Source organism: Pagrus pagrus (assembly GCF_965226575.1).
Source record: "Pagrus pagrus genome assembly, chromosome: 7".
NCBI lineage: Eukaryota > Metazoa > Chordata > Actinopteri > Spariformes > Sparidae > Pagrus > Pagrus pagrus.
The window spans coordinates 8,854,298-8,869,122 of NC_140191.1; the positions used below are offsets into that span (position 1 = coordinate 8,854,298).

A 14,825-nucleotide genomic window follows, 5' to 3' on the forward strand; every position below is an offset into this window, starting at 1 on the left:
TCGTGTATCAACTCTTGCAGTGTCCACTTTAAGAATAAGCTCATCACGTAGTCAATTGTCCAAAACAGTTCATCAGCTTCCATGTGAAGCCAGTGTGATCTCTGAGGTTTATAAGTGATGAAGAGCCTTTATTGTCTTGCTGCCAGGTGGCATATTGTTATGACACTGGTTACAGGAGAGTAGACAAACAATAGCCTAATTAAAATCAACCACCCAAGCAAATCACTGCCAGGATGTTGCAGTCTATAATAAGGTGTTACTGACCATAACCCAATGATAACAGACAACACCTAATGATTGTGTACACAAAGATCAGCACATGTAATATTAGGTCAAGATTGAAATCAGTAAGGTTTTAAACAAGATTAGCTGTAAGTAGAAGCAGATTGTCTTTGCCGTGGTGTAAAATATCAATCTGTGCTTTACATGCTATTTTGGCGAAGGCAGTTTCAGTAAATGCTACCTTTAATATTCAACCAGAACTTTGTCCAATTTAAGTCTGTTGGTCTGATTATATGATTGATCTTTTTTCCTGCTCTCAATGGTTTCAATCTGATGACGTTCAAATTACCTGTAGAGGGGAAATTATGGTATTTTATTGGCACTGGAATAGCAGAACTGTAATTATGACTTACAGCAAATTGCTTAAAACCACTTTCATTCAGCACATGAACAGCTTTAATGCAAAAAAATGTATTTCTACTGGATTTGATACATGCAAGGGCATTAAAAACACCAAGCATAATCACTTTATCATACTTTACAACCATAGCAGCAGTAACATCAAAGAATTTATTCATTTTTTTAATGGCTTTTGATGTATGGTAATTGACAACGCAACATACAGGATACATGCAGTTGATAAGGACCACAAGAGCCTCAAAACTAGTGAATTGTTTGACAGTAGGAAGAGAGCATTTAAAATTATTTTTAAAAACCACAGCTAGACCACCACCACAAACACCTCGGATAGGGGACGAGGGGATGGGGGATAGGGGAGACACATTTGGGGGAAGTTGACTACATTCTCCTTCCTTAAGTCAGGAAGCTATTAATCATATAAGACACAAGGAGTAAAACAGATAAGTTGCTTCATTTTAGAGTAAATTAAATTTAGAGGAAACGATAGGGTACCCATAACTGTATGGTTATACCCATAAGATATTGAAGCTACAATCCCAATTAAAGTATATTGAAAGAAAGCGTTTTACCAGAAACATGAAAAATATTAATAAATACATTTGAGGTAACTTGTACGACACTTTCATGGCTCTGTTTCACAGTCATGTTAAAAATAAAATCCAAGCCAACTAAGTTTTGTAAATGCATTTAGTGATTTTTGGGGACATATTTCACAGACAGGTAATAGAATCTGAATTGTGGAATACATTTTTTTAATCTCTTCTATGAGAACAATTAAGAGTAAGAGAGCACAAAACAGGAAAACAATCATTGCACCAGTCTGATTTTACAAATGAAAGGATCCTAAGAACTGCATAATGAATGAGCAAATTCCTGCCGAACAAAATATAATTTAAAGTTAATTTTATTACAGCAGGTGAATGCTGAGGGTCACAGGTTAATTAACAATTATATTAGTATTGCTTTTTCAAAGACAAAAAAACAGCCCATGTCTGTCTAAGAGCAAGCAAGACTGATGGTCATTTGAGCACCCACAGAGTGAGTTAGTCTTACTCTCCTAAGATTTTGATTTGCTCTTTGCCTGATAAGTAAACGATAAGGAAAACTAGGTCGTATAACTCCAAGGTTATGGAGGCACAAAACCCATTAATAGCATTAGTTTGTGTACCCGTGGGAGAATTACAGTGTTCAGGATTAAACCAATTAAACATTCAATTTAGGCATTTTATATTTAAGGGATTCGGATTTACTTTTTTATCCAAAGTGGTGAGCAACAAGTGAGTTGGTACTGTAGGTGTCTGACTCACAAATGACACCACCACCACTACTTCACCATGTCAGCAGCTATTAGTTACTCTTTTTATTGGAACATTATGTACTTGACATGTTTATGAAACCTACATTTCTGTAACGAGCACGTTTTTCTCCACAGGTGTTGAATGTCAGAACGTCTTTGGATATTTTGAACAGCCAAACAAGCGTGATGTTACTGTGCTGCAATATTGTAAGGGTGTGTGTCCTCATACATTTGACTAAGTAGTGTATTAAAGTAGATTACCAGTTCAAACATAATAAATGACAGTCATAAATCTACTCTTTAAATAGTGCATCTGTTCACATAATGCACTTTTCACAGCTGTTAGAGTTATGGACACCTGTTAGATGTATCTAATTGTATTAAAAGGTGCACGATGCAACGTTTCTACGGGCCTATCAACAGAGACAGGGCTCTTGATACAAGGAACTGCAGTTTGCAAAGGATAGCCTGAGTTTAATATGTGTCCATTTATGTGTGTAAAAACAGGCTTGTATTTTGAGGTGTCGTAAAAAAAAAAATTGCATGGCTGCATTCCATTTACAGCAGATGTCACGGTGCGAGAGCTCTAACATGCATGCTTACCTGTTTCAGAAAGTATCTGCTGTTATGCCAAGTCAAAATGCTCATGAGAAACATCTATTACGCATTCTTCAAAGCTCAATGCGGACACTTGCTTTGACAGACGTGCCTGTACTAGTTGTTCATATGATATGTTGGAAATGCCAGCTATTCATCTCAAACCTTGGTTACATGCTTATTTGACAGACAGTGAAGTTTCCTACCTACCTGTGCAGCCATTATTGTACCGTCTCCTACTGTCACCTTGTTTTCTTAAATTTTAAAATTTTTACAAACCATCTCTATACACTAGCTACTCAAATCAAATCTCAAATCAATTTTATTTATATAGCCCAAAATCACAATCACATTGCCTCAATGGGCTTTACAATCTGTACAGTGAACGACATCCTCTGTCCTTAGACCCTCGATTTGAGTGAGGAAAAACTTGTCATGTTGATGGAAAAAAAGAAGATGGAAGAAACCTCAGGAAGAGCCGCAGAGGAGGGTCCTCCTCTCCCAGGACGGACAGACATGCAATAGATGCTGCATGTACAAAACAGAACAACAAAATCACAGTTTACAAGTTGCACTGACAGAATATCTGATACAAATTATAATATGTAAAGTGTGTGGATCCAGGAGACGACTGAGCAGGCCAAGGCATCACGTGTGGTGCCCGAGTCACACGACCTCCTCTCCACTGTGGTGACCTGGAAGAGGGCAGGCCACACAAGATAATTAGCAGTACACAGAGAGATCAGAGTGCTACTGTATTTGGTTATTCACCAATTCTGAAATCTTTTGTTGTTACTTGCTGTTGGTTTTTATGTGCTGCGAAGACAACGGATGATGTGTCAACTGTACAGTACATTGATTCTTACTGAACAGATCCCTGAACTGACATTAAGTTGTAATATTGCAAAGAACATAGCAATTTGATAATGAAAAAAAAAAAAAAAATCATCTTGTACTGGAGGAAAGTTGAGAGAACCAGTTCTACCCTATCAACAAATACTGCCATGTTTTTTCCAACGTTTATGGAAGAGGTCCATGCATTTGGTGGGAGATTCGGGGCTCCTCCCACAAGGGGAAAATGTTTTGTCAATCAAAAGAGGTAGATATGGTTTTGCATCATTTGGATCTATATTATTACAATATCTTTGTACAAAACATTGGAAAAACAGATAATAAACAATACCCCAAAAACCTTAATGCTGAATAAGTGTCTGAGGAATAACTACAACCTTTGATGTTCTCCACACGTATTTTAGATTAAATCTGTTTACAGCTTGGGAGCAGCTCCTGAATCATACAACTGTCAGGGGAAAACCCCTCTACTAGATGATACAACAACTGTTAACAATTAGACACACCTTCAGTTTTGTTCACAAGCCAATTCGTAAATTAATGAGAAGTACATATTATGCCTCTATATGAGAATCAGATCAAGGCAAAACAACATCTCCCATCATTTGAATCATTACTCTAGCACTATCATCACTGCAATAGAAGCATTAATTACATACCTATTCATACTTTTGTTCATTCAGCTGCTCATTTGCTCATTACCTAAATTGTGTGAAAACAATGCTTAAGCCGACAACAGGTTGCTTCACCCTCCTCTTAACGCAATGTTCCTGAGACAAGATACACATCTCAGCCATTATTATGTCTTACCATGTTCTTTCACTTTCTGTCTTATGTTGAAAGACATTTCCCGTAAACTGTAGAAACCTGAAAGACGAGCAGAGACAGAGAGAGAGAGAGAGAGAGAGAGAGAGACTCAAGGTGTTAGAGCGAGAAGGAGGAAAAGGGAAGTCGAGAGTCTGGAGAGAAAACGCGTGTGGGCGGAACATACAGTAAGCAGAAAAACAGGAACAAAGTGATAACATATACCAAAGTACACCTGCACACCTGAGCGCAGCCACTCCTTTCCCAGGACACAGAGATGATTGAGGAGTGGAGGGAAGAAAATGCAGTGAAACCTGAAGAAACTTCAATATTTTACAGACTTGCCGACATTGATTCTTGTTTTGTTTGGAAGGATTTCGGAGATTAGGGAGTTTACACGTTGTTTTTGTTTGGTTTTGAGGGTGTGTATTATAAGTTGCTTTTGTTGAGAACTCGCAGTTTCGCAGCAGCAACTTCACATTCAGACTTTTTGTGTGCCACATACCCAATGAAGATGTGGTCTGTGACGGTCATCACCCTCCTCCTGTTCTGCTACGGTGAGTACATGAGGAGCTAACATGGATCTCTGCTTTGATTTCCAGATGCTGATTAGAGGCAGTCCAACATTTAAAGGGCCATTATTTTCAAACAGAATAGTCCTAATGGGAGAAATAAACAATAACACAAAAGCAATAAAGTCCAGTAATATATTTGACAGAGAGTGATTCCCTCTCATTTAAAATGAAGGAGAGTCCCAGAACACAATGAGGACTTTGGTCATTTTAAATGATAGTGATCGATGGTGAATGCCATTTCATTTTACAGTCCGGCTGATGTAATATTGACTATCATTGTACAGCTTATATAAATGCTAATTTTGAATGTACTACTCTGTGATTTTCAACCTTGCGTCTTTCATATCCCCAATAAACTACCTGGGCTGTAATATTAAACAGTATTATGACTATACTGCTCGTACAACATGATGGTGTCCTGTATCCCTTTCTGGTGGCGGAGGTGGGAGAGATGGCAATCATTTCCTTGTAACAAAGATGTGACAGGCAAAGTTAAGGAAGAAAGTCAAGTTTTTAGTTTCAGTCACCAGCAGAGACAAAGTCCACCTTTCATAATCTCCTTGAAGTTCTTTGTCCAGTGTATATGTGCTGCTGTGTCACTCTGGCCTTAGCGGCTACACCATAAAAATCTAGCAACTGTGCCTCTCTCAGGACCTCATATATGGGGGATGCGGGGGCTTGAATGGCTTTGCAGTATGAGCTGTGATTGAAACTTTGGGCTGCAACATGGATAAAAGAAAGATGTAACCCGAGAAGCAAAGGCTGTCAGTGGCTCTTGTTACAGTAGAGAATGGTTTCAATTAAGCACAAAGTACAAAAACAACAGTATATATATGTAAAAAAGTACTATACTATCAAATTGGTGTTTCTATGAAAATAAACAAGGTTGAATGAGAACAAAGACGCAGCATTACCATCCGCCATAAAATGATTCACACAGACTCTGCTCCTTTGCCCTTTTTCCCGACAGGTTGTCTTTCAACCGGCAACTGTAAAGTATATTTTCGCTCAAGGAACTTTAACAACATACTCCACTGGGACGCAGCGAACTCTACCTTATTCCCCGGCAAAAATATCACCTACAGTGTCGTGTACACGAGGTAAGACCCAGATGAGTTATTATTACACCTTTGTAAGAACCACCTTTGTGTCTCTATTTACAGATCCATATGGAGGGTGGGTCAAAGCAGATAAATGTGTTTGAAGGGTAAACACTCAGTTAGCTCATAGCGTCAGTGTTTGTGGACTGGTAACAAATTAGTGCAGCTAAGTACAACCCTGGTCACCAGATGGTCTGTGCTTGACTGTGGGGCGCATATACAGTACTGTACTGTCTTAGATACATAAGATGTAACTCAAACCTAGCACACTGTATTCTACCCAAAGTGTTTTCATTATAGTGTCATCTCATGCTGACAAAGACTATTATTTTATTTGAAGGATAAGTCTGGTGACTCTATATAGGGCTGCAACTGATGATTTATTTTCATTGTTAATTAATCTGTCAAGCTGTCTGGTCCATAAAATGTAAAACATACTGTAGATCCATGTTTCTCAAAGCCCAAGATGACGTCCTCAAAAGTCTTGTTTTCCCAAGATAGGGATGGAAATGATTAATCAATAGTCAATTAACTGTCCTATAATTTAACTGATTAATGCTTAAATTAAATGCTTTATCTGACAGACGTAGATGAGCACAAAATACAAAAAGTATCTTGTTACAAATTAAAAGTACCTTCTTATCAAATATATCAAAAATAAAATGCAAAATACCAGTATGAGAAAATGTATTTAGTTAAAAAAACAAGTAATCTGAAATTTTAAAAATACTAAAGAACTATTAAATGGATTTAGTTGGGTAAATAGTGGTAAATAACAGCAGACAGGAGCTCCACAATAAAAACTGGTCATTATTTTGAAGAATTTAGTGTATCTGTCCTTTAAACTACTCTGATTTTGCATCGAACCAACCGAGCATCAGTGGTTAAAACAGTATTGTAGCGCAGCCAACTTTCAATTAAAGAAATTGCTTAAAATTTGCAACCCTTGTCCTCAACCCAAAGATATTCAGTTTCCTGCCAGAGCGGGAAGGAAACCAGAAAATATTCACATTAAAAGGAACTGGAATCTGAAATATTTGTACTAATCATTGCAGCTCTTTTTTATTGTTTTTTCCTGTATTTGAACAACCATTACAGATGTACAGAAAAACAAAACAAATAGGCAATGCAAATCAAAGAAAAGAAGAAGAAGAAGAGGAAAAGGGATAATAAATAAATAAATAAATAAATAAAAGAAAATAAGAATAAAAATAAAATGCATATCCTTGACAGCATACATTATCATAAAACCATGTTACATCTCATGTCCATTCCTTGAGCATGTTACAAGTTAAATACGCCTAAAAAGGGAGTGCATAAATGTCAGCTGTCATGATAATGTCAGCTGTCATTATAATCATCTTCTTAGTTAGCTCATCTCTCCATTCCTTAAAACATTTTTTTTCTTTCGACTTCCAGTGTCTTAGGACTACCCTACTTCCGGTTATGAGGGCTTATTTCACCCATAAGCATATTTATGGGGATAGGTCATCTCCAGATCTCCATTGTTCTACAAAAAACACATAAATGAGCCACATTATCACACTAGTTGGCATGTTCCTCAATTATGATGGACATGGACACTGAAGCTACTTTTGAGCCGTTCCGAGGTACACTGTCCTCAAAATCATAGAAAATAGGCTAATGTCTAATGACTACCTGACTAATGCTTGTTAAAAACTACAAAACTAAGCTGATTTAAGGAAACTTTTTAGATGTCTTCAGTAGGTTGGGAAGGACACAGTGGATTCAGGTCTTTCCATGAGATTTGCTTGAAGTAACACAAATGTAGAAAACAGAAGCGTTGCCCTTTAAGATACAGGAATTCTATGCTGTGTGGAGGCCATTAAGAGCTGCATTTCCTCTGCATCCTCGTCTCGCTCTCTCTTCTAGAAATGGCTCTATCAATGAAATGCTCAAAAGCTACCATGAAGCTATTGAATTGTACCACTCTGTTGCTTGGATTCAACTGCCAACAGCCTCAAAGCAAGACTAAAGAGACTATAGGGGCTGTTACCAGCCATTAGCATTGGACTGCACTCTGCTCTCCTCAGTGAAAGGAGAAGAAGCGCTCATAATGCACTTGGCACTCATGGCTTCCATGTACAATTTTACTCTTTCTTCTCTTCACTCATCTGTACAAATGGTCTCAACAAAGCGGAAATGTCATCTTGTCTAATTACTCATGACGCATTCTCCCAGACAAATGTCAAGTGCCTCCCCCTACCCTATCGACTTTTCTCCAGGACACTGTCACCTGGAATCGCAAGACTGACTTCCAGCATAAAATCAGCTGCAGAGGAAGAATGCTTTTTCTAAGCCCACTCAATATGAGTTCCTTGTGAAAACAAAAGCAGTCATTCGTCTCCTTCAAAAGGCAAGTGATGAATGGGTGCTTTGGCATGGTCGGGGTGATCTTCCTGTGATGATATCACTGCAGCCATGCGATGCACAGAGCTGCATTAGTGCCTCGATGTAGGTTAACAGAATTTCAAGACTTTGCTTGATAATGTTATTATTATCTTCAGGGAGTCAGACTCCACACAGCACATTTTGGTTTTCATACAGTACCTCTGAAACTTCAGTTGTACATCATCATGTTCCTGTCCTTCCAGTATCACAGTTTGATCACACTGCATTGCACTTTTTTCAGTGATGCTGAGGGCCAGTCGTACCAGATAAAAGAGGGGTGTCAGAACATAACTGCTCTGTCCTGTGACCTGACTTCAGAAACCCCATCAGTTCATGACGTTCACTACTGGGCTAAGGTGTTGGTCAACAGTCACTGTCTGGGCGCTACCAATACCAAATTTAAACCTATCGCAGACAGTAAGAATCTCCATGCTCATTCATGCATTTTTTTGTTTCCTCTAAGCCAGATATAATCGATTGCATCATTCATTATTTAATCGTTCTTCGTGTCCACAGCTATTTTTGGCCCGCCCATCTTGACTACATACACAACGATGTCATCCTTGCATGTGAATGTCAGCCTGCCCTTGGGGCCAAACGGAGCCTCTGTTGCGGACATCATCACCAACAGCAAACACGGGCCATTCGAAACTGAGATTTATTACACCTTAAAGATCACACACCCAGTGTGGGCGGTACAGGTGAGTCTTCATTTAAACAATAGAACATGCTGTGCAAAAGTATTCATTTAGTCATGGAATTATACAAGCCACCACACATGGTATGATAAAACGCAGGTAAAAACAAAGATGAGTGTATGACGGGTGATCCTTGTATCTCCACCAAAACTTAACACACAGGATTGGAACCATGTATTGCTTCCATAAAAGGGGTGTCACCATTTTGATTATGAATTAAAAATCAATCAAAATAAGCTTTAAATTTCAATTATTGAAATCAAAACCAGGAAAAGTGATTCTCCCAGTATTTTTTATCTCTCCATTCCTGCCCGATTGCGTGTGTCCAAAGGGGGAAAAAAAACCCAAAACAATTCTTCAAAAAATTGTCAAAGATGTTGGGTAGAATTTCTTTTTCAGAGATCCTTTATCAATTGCTTTGGAAAGAGGGTTTACTCGTGAGAGGGATATCCTTTATTGATTTATTTAGGAAGAGGGTTTATTCTGTACAGATTTTGTAATAAACTTTGTAATGAATTTCTATCTTTTGTTGTTAATAGTTGAATCCCTGAAGGATGGCATTTTTTGTTGACCTATAAAATCTTGCCTAACCATAACTTGCAAAAAGCCACCAGGATAAAGACAGGCTGTTGTACTCCTACGATCCGAAATATGATCTTTTTTTTAAAAAAAAGGATTTGAAAATGTGAACGACAGTCAAAACCAATGATCTTTTGATCCTTAAAAATCTAGATGCAGAAGTGTAACAGTGGTATAGTCGCCAGTGCTAAAAACAAAATGTTTAAATTGAAAATGGAATGGACTTGTGGGTTTGGAGAACAGTGACACCCCTATGACACATACATTTCTATTTCAATAAAAGGGACTAACAGCTCCACATAAGTTATTTATGTTTTCCAATGATGATTACTGTGTTTATATAGATCTACTTTATATTTTCAATTATAGGAATATGACACCAAGACTGGCCAGTTTGTTGTTAATTTGAAGAACAACAAAACAGAGTACTGCGGCTACGTGGTCTACAAGCCTTCTATTGAATTGGGTCGCTCAGAGAGTGAGAAAGCTACCTTCTGTATCACACTGCCAGGTGAGGAGGATAAATACAACCTCTTCTCTTCTTACACGAAGTAGAAGTGTATAAGATATTGATCAGCAGACATTGGGCAATAATTGCTAAGAAATTCATTATGATATGCCCAGTATTTTATACAAAATTTGGGTGTGGATGATTTATTTTCTTATATTTTGGACACAGTAGGCTCTTTCTTCATAGTGTGAAAATCCCTTGTCAATTTTAACCGGATGAAGTTAATAAATAATTTCATATGCATTTCTAAAAACCTGACTGGAGGAAGCAGATTTGCCTTTATATTGTTTACAGAACTTTTATTTCACTTGAGGCAACAGTGTGACACATCTTACTGGGAAGTTTTCAAGGACCCACCTGCTGTTGAGAAAACGCAATGAACTTGAGATGTGTTACGTGAAGTAGTTTGTGCTCATTTCCTCAAGTGATTGCAGCCACATGGAAACAATGTAGTGGTTAGTAATAAATTAAGTCAGTTTGTTTTAAATCAGTCCCCTTTTTTTAAGACTTTTGAATCTGCAATAAGCTTCATAGTCACAAAATAACACGGAGGCAGAGGCTGGTTTTGCATTTAAATTAAAAACATTGGTATAACGTCCACATTGTTTGTGAATCCGTGTCTCTTAACATCCTCGTTAACTTCTGAATGATAGTAAAATGACATGATGAGCCTTTCCAGGACAAATGCTTTGGCTGTGACCTCTCTCTCCTCTTCTGTCGTCATACTGATGAGGCAGGAGATTAGATTACACAGTCTGTGTGCAAAGGTGACATTCTTCTCACCTCAGCATGCCATATCTTGAATCTCTACTGCTTAAAATGACAACAACGAATGTCTACATGTTGTCTACATTCGACAACTACCAGCAACAATATACCTGTATTTAATAAACATGTGTAAAGCAATTCCAACTCTCAAAATGGACTCACAGTCATAGCTATCCTATTCCTATGGGGAAATCCACTTCTATATGTTCCTTTGTAGATTTCTGTTCAGATAAACTCCTGTAACCATTCCTGAGAGCTACATATGCGTACTGGTACATATTCAACAGTCCTTGGTCACAGGCATGCCTCAGCATGTGTGTCACAATGGGGATTTTTACAACACTCTGTTTTAAAGAGCTTGAGGGTATCGGATGTACATACGTGTTGTTTTTTCCTGGATTAGTAAATGACACCAAGTCTCTTCTCCCTCAGAGGATCCTCTGAGGCCTCTGCCATGGCTTCTCACCAGTGCTGCTCTTCTGGTGGCCATAGTCATTGTGGCAGGTGTGTGTATGTGCAACTATGTGAAGGGCGGAAAGGAAAAGAGCATGCCACAGCAATTGGTAAGATTATCCTTTCTTCAATGTCCTTTTGTGTTTCTGGGTGACAACAAGGAAATGTTGCCTTACTGGAAAGTCAAACACATTTAGCACATTGAGTACTGTATGCGTGTTCAGGGTGCTTATGTCACACAGAAGCCTGAGAGTACTTAATTACTCATTAAAGACAGATTTTGTGCATGTTGTTTTAGTGAAGTGAAAGAATGTTTCAGTGACTCATGGTGCTTTCAAGTAAAATAGCTGGGCAAATCCAGAACATTACATCACCTTACTGTAATGCAGCTGTTAAAACCAGGAAAAGTGAACACTTACATATGTCATATCTTGATATAAATATGTCCAATATCTCAGTCTCATATTACAATTGATTTAATATTAATATTTCCCAGCCCTAATATCACATAAAATTTTCATCAATCACAATTCAATTTTCTGAATATATGTTTATATTTTTCTAATAAAATGAAAAGCTGTTGTTTTTTCCACAAAAATCGAGCACTTATGAGACGTTGACGGGTCTGTCTTCCTTATCTTCACAGGTAACCACTCTCAGCACCCGACCCGTAATACTACAGTCTCCAGATGGAAATCTCACCATTTCCAAACTGGTGATCTGCACTGAAACTGAGCAAACAGTTTACGCAACAATCCAGATGAAGCCAAATGTGCCATCAGTTGGGGTTGGAGGTTATTCTCCCCAGGACATCCTCTGCCAAGCCTGGCAAGACAGCAGTGGCTCCTCTGTGGGCACAGGTGCACACAGTCTGGCCCCAAATCCAGAGGACACGAGTGCCCAGTCCTCTGAGATCTACAGCACAGTGGCTGTCCATGTTCCTGCTAAAGAGAAAGAAACCAGCATTCTACCATTGTTGTCCACTGAAGGAAGCTGGGATAAAGGTGGAATGAGTCCAAAGGTGACTTCACAGGGAGTACCACCATTACCTGCACCAGATTCTTGTGACAGCAATGAAGCTCGGCCACTGCTGTTGCACACGGTGCGTGATCCCAACGGACAACTCATGTTACCTTTGCTCAATTTTCAGTTACCAAGCAGCACAGGTGACACCGAGAGAAAACCCCTTTTATCTGACCTCATAGTCTCCAAGGAGGAGGGGCCAACGTTAGCATCCTTGCAGAGCTTTGATGGCTCAGAGTGGTCAGACTCTGGGTGTGGTAGCAGTGTACACACACCAACCCAGCAGTACTGCAACACCCATTACTGCCCATCTCAACCGGTTGCTCCTGATTTCCAACCAGGATGTCAGAACACATCATCATCCAGCGATGCCTCATTTGAATCAGGTTACAAACACAACTGGATGCCTGCAATCCTTCTTGGAGCTGCATCCAAAGACAGCTGTGAATACAGAAAGACTAACTATCCTTGGAACTGGACTGGTGACAAAAAGGAGGACGAAGCAGAGGAAGGGGAAGACAGAGGAGGAGAGGAAGGATCCAGGAAAATTATTCTGGGAAACTGGGTGGTACAAATTCAAGACTAATTCTCCTCTGTGTAATCTTTGAGAGCAAAAACTTCCGTTGTTTCTTTCGTTGGACCTCAAATAATGCTAAAGACCTTTAATCGCAAAATACCTTGTTTAAGAAAAAGGAGAGGAGGATGAATGCAGATGAAGGGCTTTGCTGTCAGCTGTCTGGTGTTTTATTCAGAGACTCTTAAACATCCAGATCTATCCTGAACTAAGTCACATTTAATAACTACATTTCATTCCAAGATGTGATACAGTATATTATGCTGTGCTGGTTTTATCTATAAATCCAGAAATGTATAAAGTATTGTATAAAGTAAGTATATATAGATATTTCTAACTTGTGAGTCTACATTTGAAGAAGAATTTGTTGTACATAGATTGTAAGTCCTTGTTTACTTTGTGAAGTTATTGTTAATGAAAAAACACATTTTTACAAACAGAAGTTTTATTTAAAAGATGTTAGATTGTTTTAAGTTCACAACTAATATAACCTCAGCTTGTCATCTGTTTATGTTGCAGATGAGTGACTGTTTTGCACACAAGTGTATCATAGGCAGCAAATGGAAGATATCAACTACCATATAAAGTTTGAAGTGTCCCTTAATCATAATACTTCAGAATACCTCAGTATATTCCACATCAACAATAGTGTTTTATATTTTTAAATTTTGTTTAAAGTGACATAAACACGAAGATTGTTGTCACTGTTTGTACTTTAAGTGGTGTGAATTACATTCTTAAAATTCAACTGTCTAACAAAGCTGCACATCTGCAGCTGACTTGATTCTTTCTCTGTAAAAGCAGAATATTAATCAACCAAAAGTCTTAATCCTGATTTACGGTAGGGACACTTCTGATGAGTGTCGCTTGACAGAAATGAAAGAGCGGCACTAAAATTTTCAATTTATGTTTCGGCAAAAAGTTTCATTTGTGTTCATGGTAACCAGACGCTATCCTCCAGATGGCTTGTTCCGTTACATTATATCATCCTGATCAGGGCTGCAGCGACAGGAGATATGAACAATAATTCAGGTGCATGGTATGACAACCATCACTCATACCATCGTATACCACTCCAACCCTAGTCTTTATCGGTATATAAGCTTGTTAGTTACCCAGTCACACTGCATGACGAAATGTGATTGTACTAATAATATCTTAATATATCTAAAATAACTGCTATACTATATTAGCACCTTTAAAAACAGAGTTTAGTTTAAGTGCTTTGACAGAAAAAGCAAAACCAAAAAACTCAGGAAGGAATATAACTGAAAAAACAGTCAAGCCAAACATAAGGAAGCCCAGACTGAGGAGAAGTTAAAATAAGAAGGCGAAACACAAAATGTCAATATGAATAAATACAAGAAAAAAAAGGAATGTGAAGGTGTCTGTAACATAACAAAATTGCGCAACCCTGTCGAAAACATTTGTGTCAAAAGTCTCGAGCACCCTACGATAAATTAGTCACACATAGACAGCAAGAGCATTTGTGTGTCACTATGACAACACATTATTGCAACTTATTACACTAAATACACAAACCCAATCTGTCACTTTCAAATTACAATGTGGACAGTCAGCCTTAAAGATTAGAAATGTAAGCAAACCTGATATCATTGTGGCTGAAGAAAGCATTAGCCTGACGTCTGTTGTCACACATTAACATGTTTGAAATGGGACCAAAATGACTGAATTTATTATTTTTACATACAGCAAAATATTTCCATGTCATCAATGTTGTATTAAATGCATGAGAAAGGCTGCAGCTGTACAGGGAAAAGGAAATTTGAGGTGACTCAAAGTTCATGAACTCACTTTGTTCCCCTCATTGTTTGCTCTTCTTTCAGGGGAAGAAAAATGAGCGTGTAAAACTATATTAGAAGGTGGGGTCATGGTGCAACCCAAGCCACGCTGATAACAGCAAGGTTTTTAACAGCTTG

General features: G+C 38.3%; 1 protein-coding gene across 1 annotated transcript; it reads left to right on the forward strand.

Annotated features, from left to right (window-relative positions):
- Positions 1-7,389: 7,389 nt before the first annotated feature.
- ifnlr1 (interferon lambda receptor 1) lies at positions 7,390-13,088 on the forward strand. Its single transcript, XM_084357610.1, has 5 exons — positions 7,390-8,696; positions 8,796-9,019; positions 9,926-10,108; positions 11,270-11,398; positions 11,935-13,088. Exons 1-5 carry the CDS (start codon positions 8,465-8,467, stop codon positions 12,895-12,897), a joined length of 1,731 nt encoding a protein of 576 aa, XP_084213736.1. The 5' UTR covers positions 7,390-8,464; the 3' UTR covers positions 12,898-13,088.
- The last annotated feature ends 1,737 nt before the right edge of the window (positions 13,089-14,825 follow it).

Excerpts from the sequence above, each read along its gene's own strand:
- ifnlr1 (XM_084357610.1), top strand. The coding sequence starts at position 8,465 with ATGTTCCTGTCCTTCCAGTATCACAGTTTGATCACACTGCATTGCACT. Across the intron at positions 8,697-8,795 it reads ATTTAAACCTATCGCAGACA|CTATTTTTGGCCCGCCCATC; the intron begins GTAAGAATCTCC and ends TCGTGTCCACAG. Across the intron at positions 9,020-9,925 it reads ATAGAACATGCTGTGCAAAA|GAATATGACACCAAGACTGG; the intron begins GTATTCATTTAG and ends TTTCAATTATAG.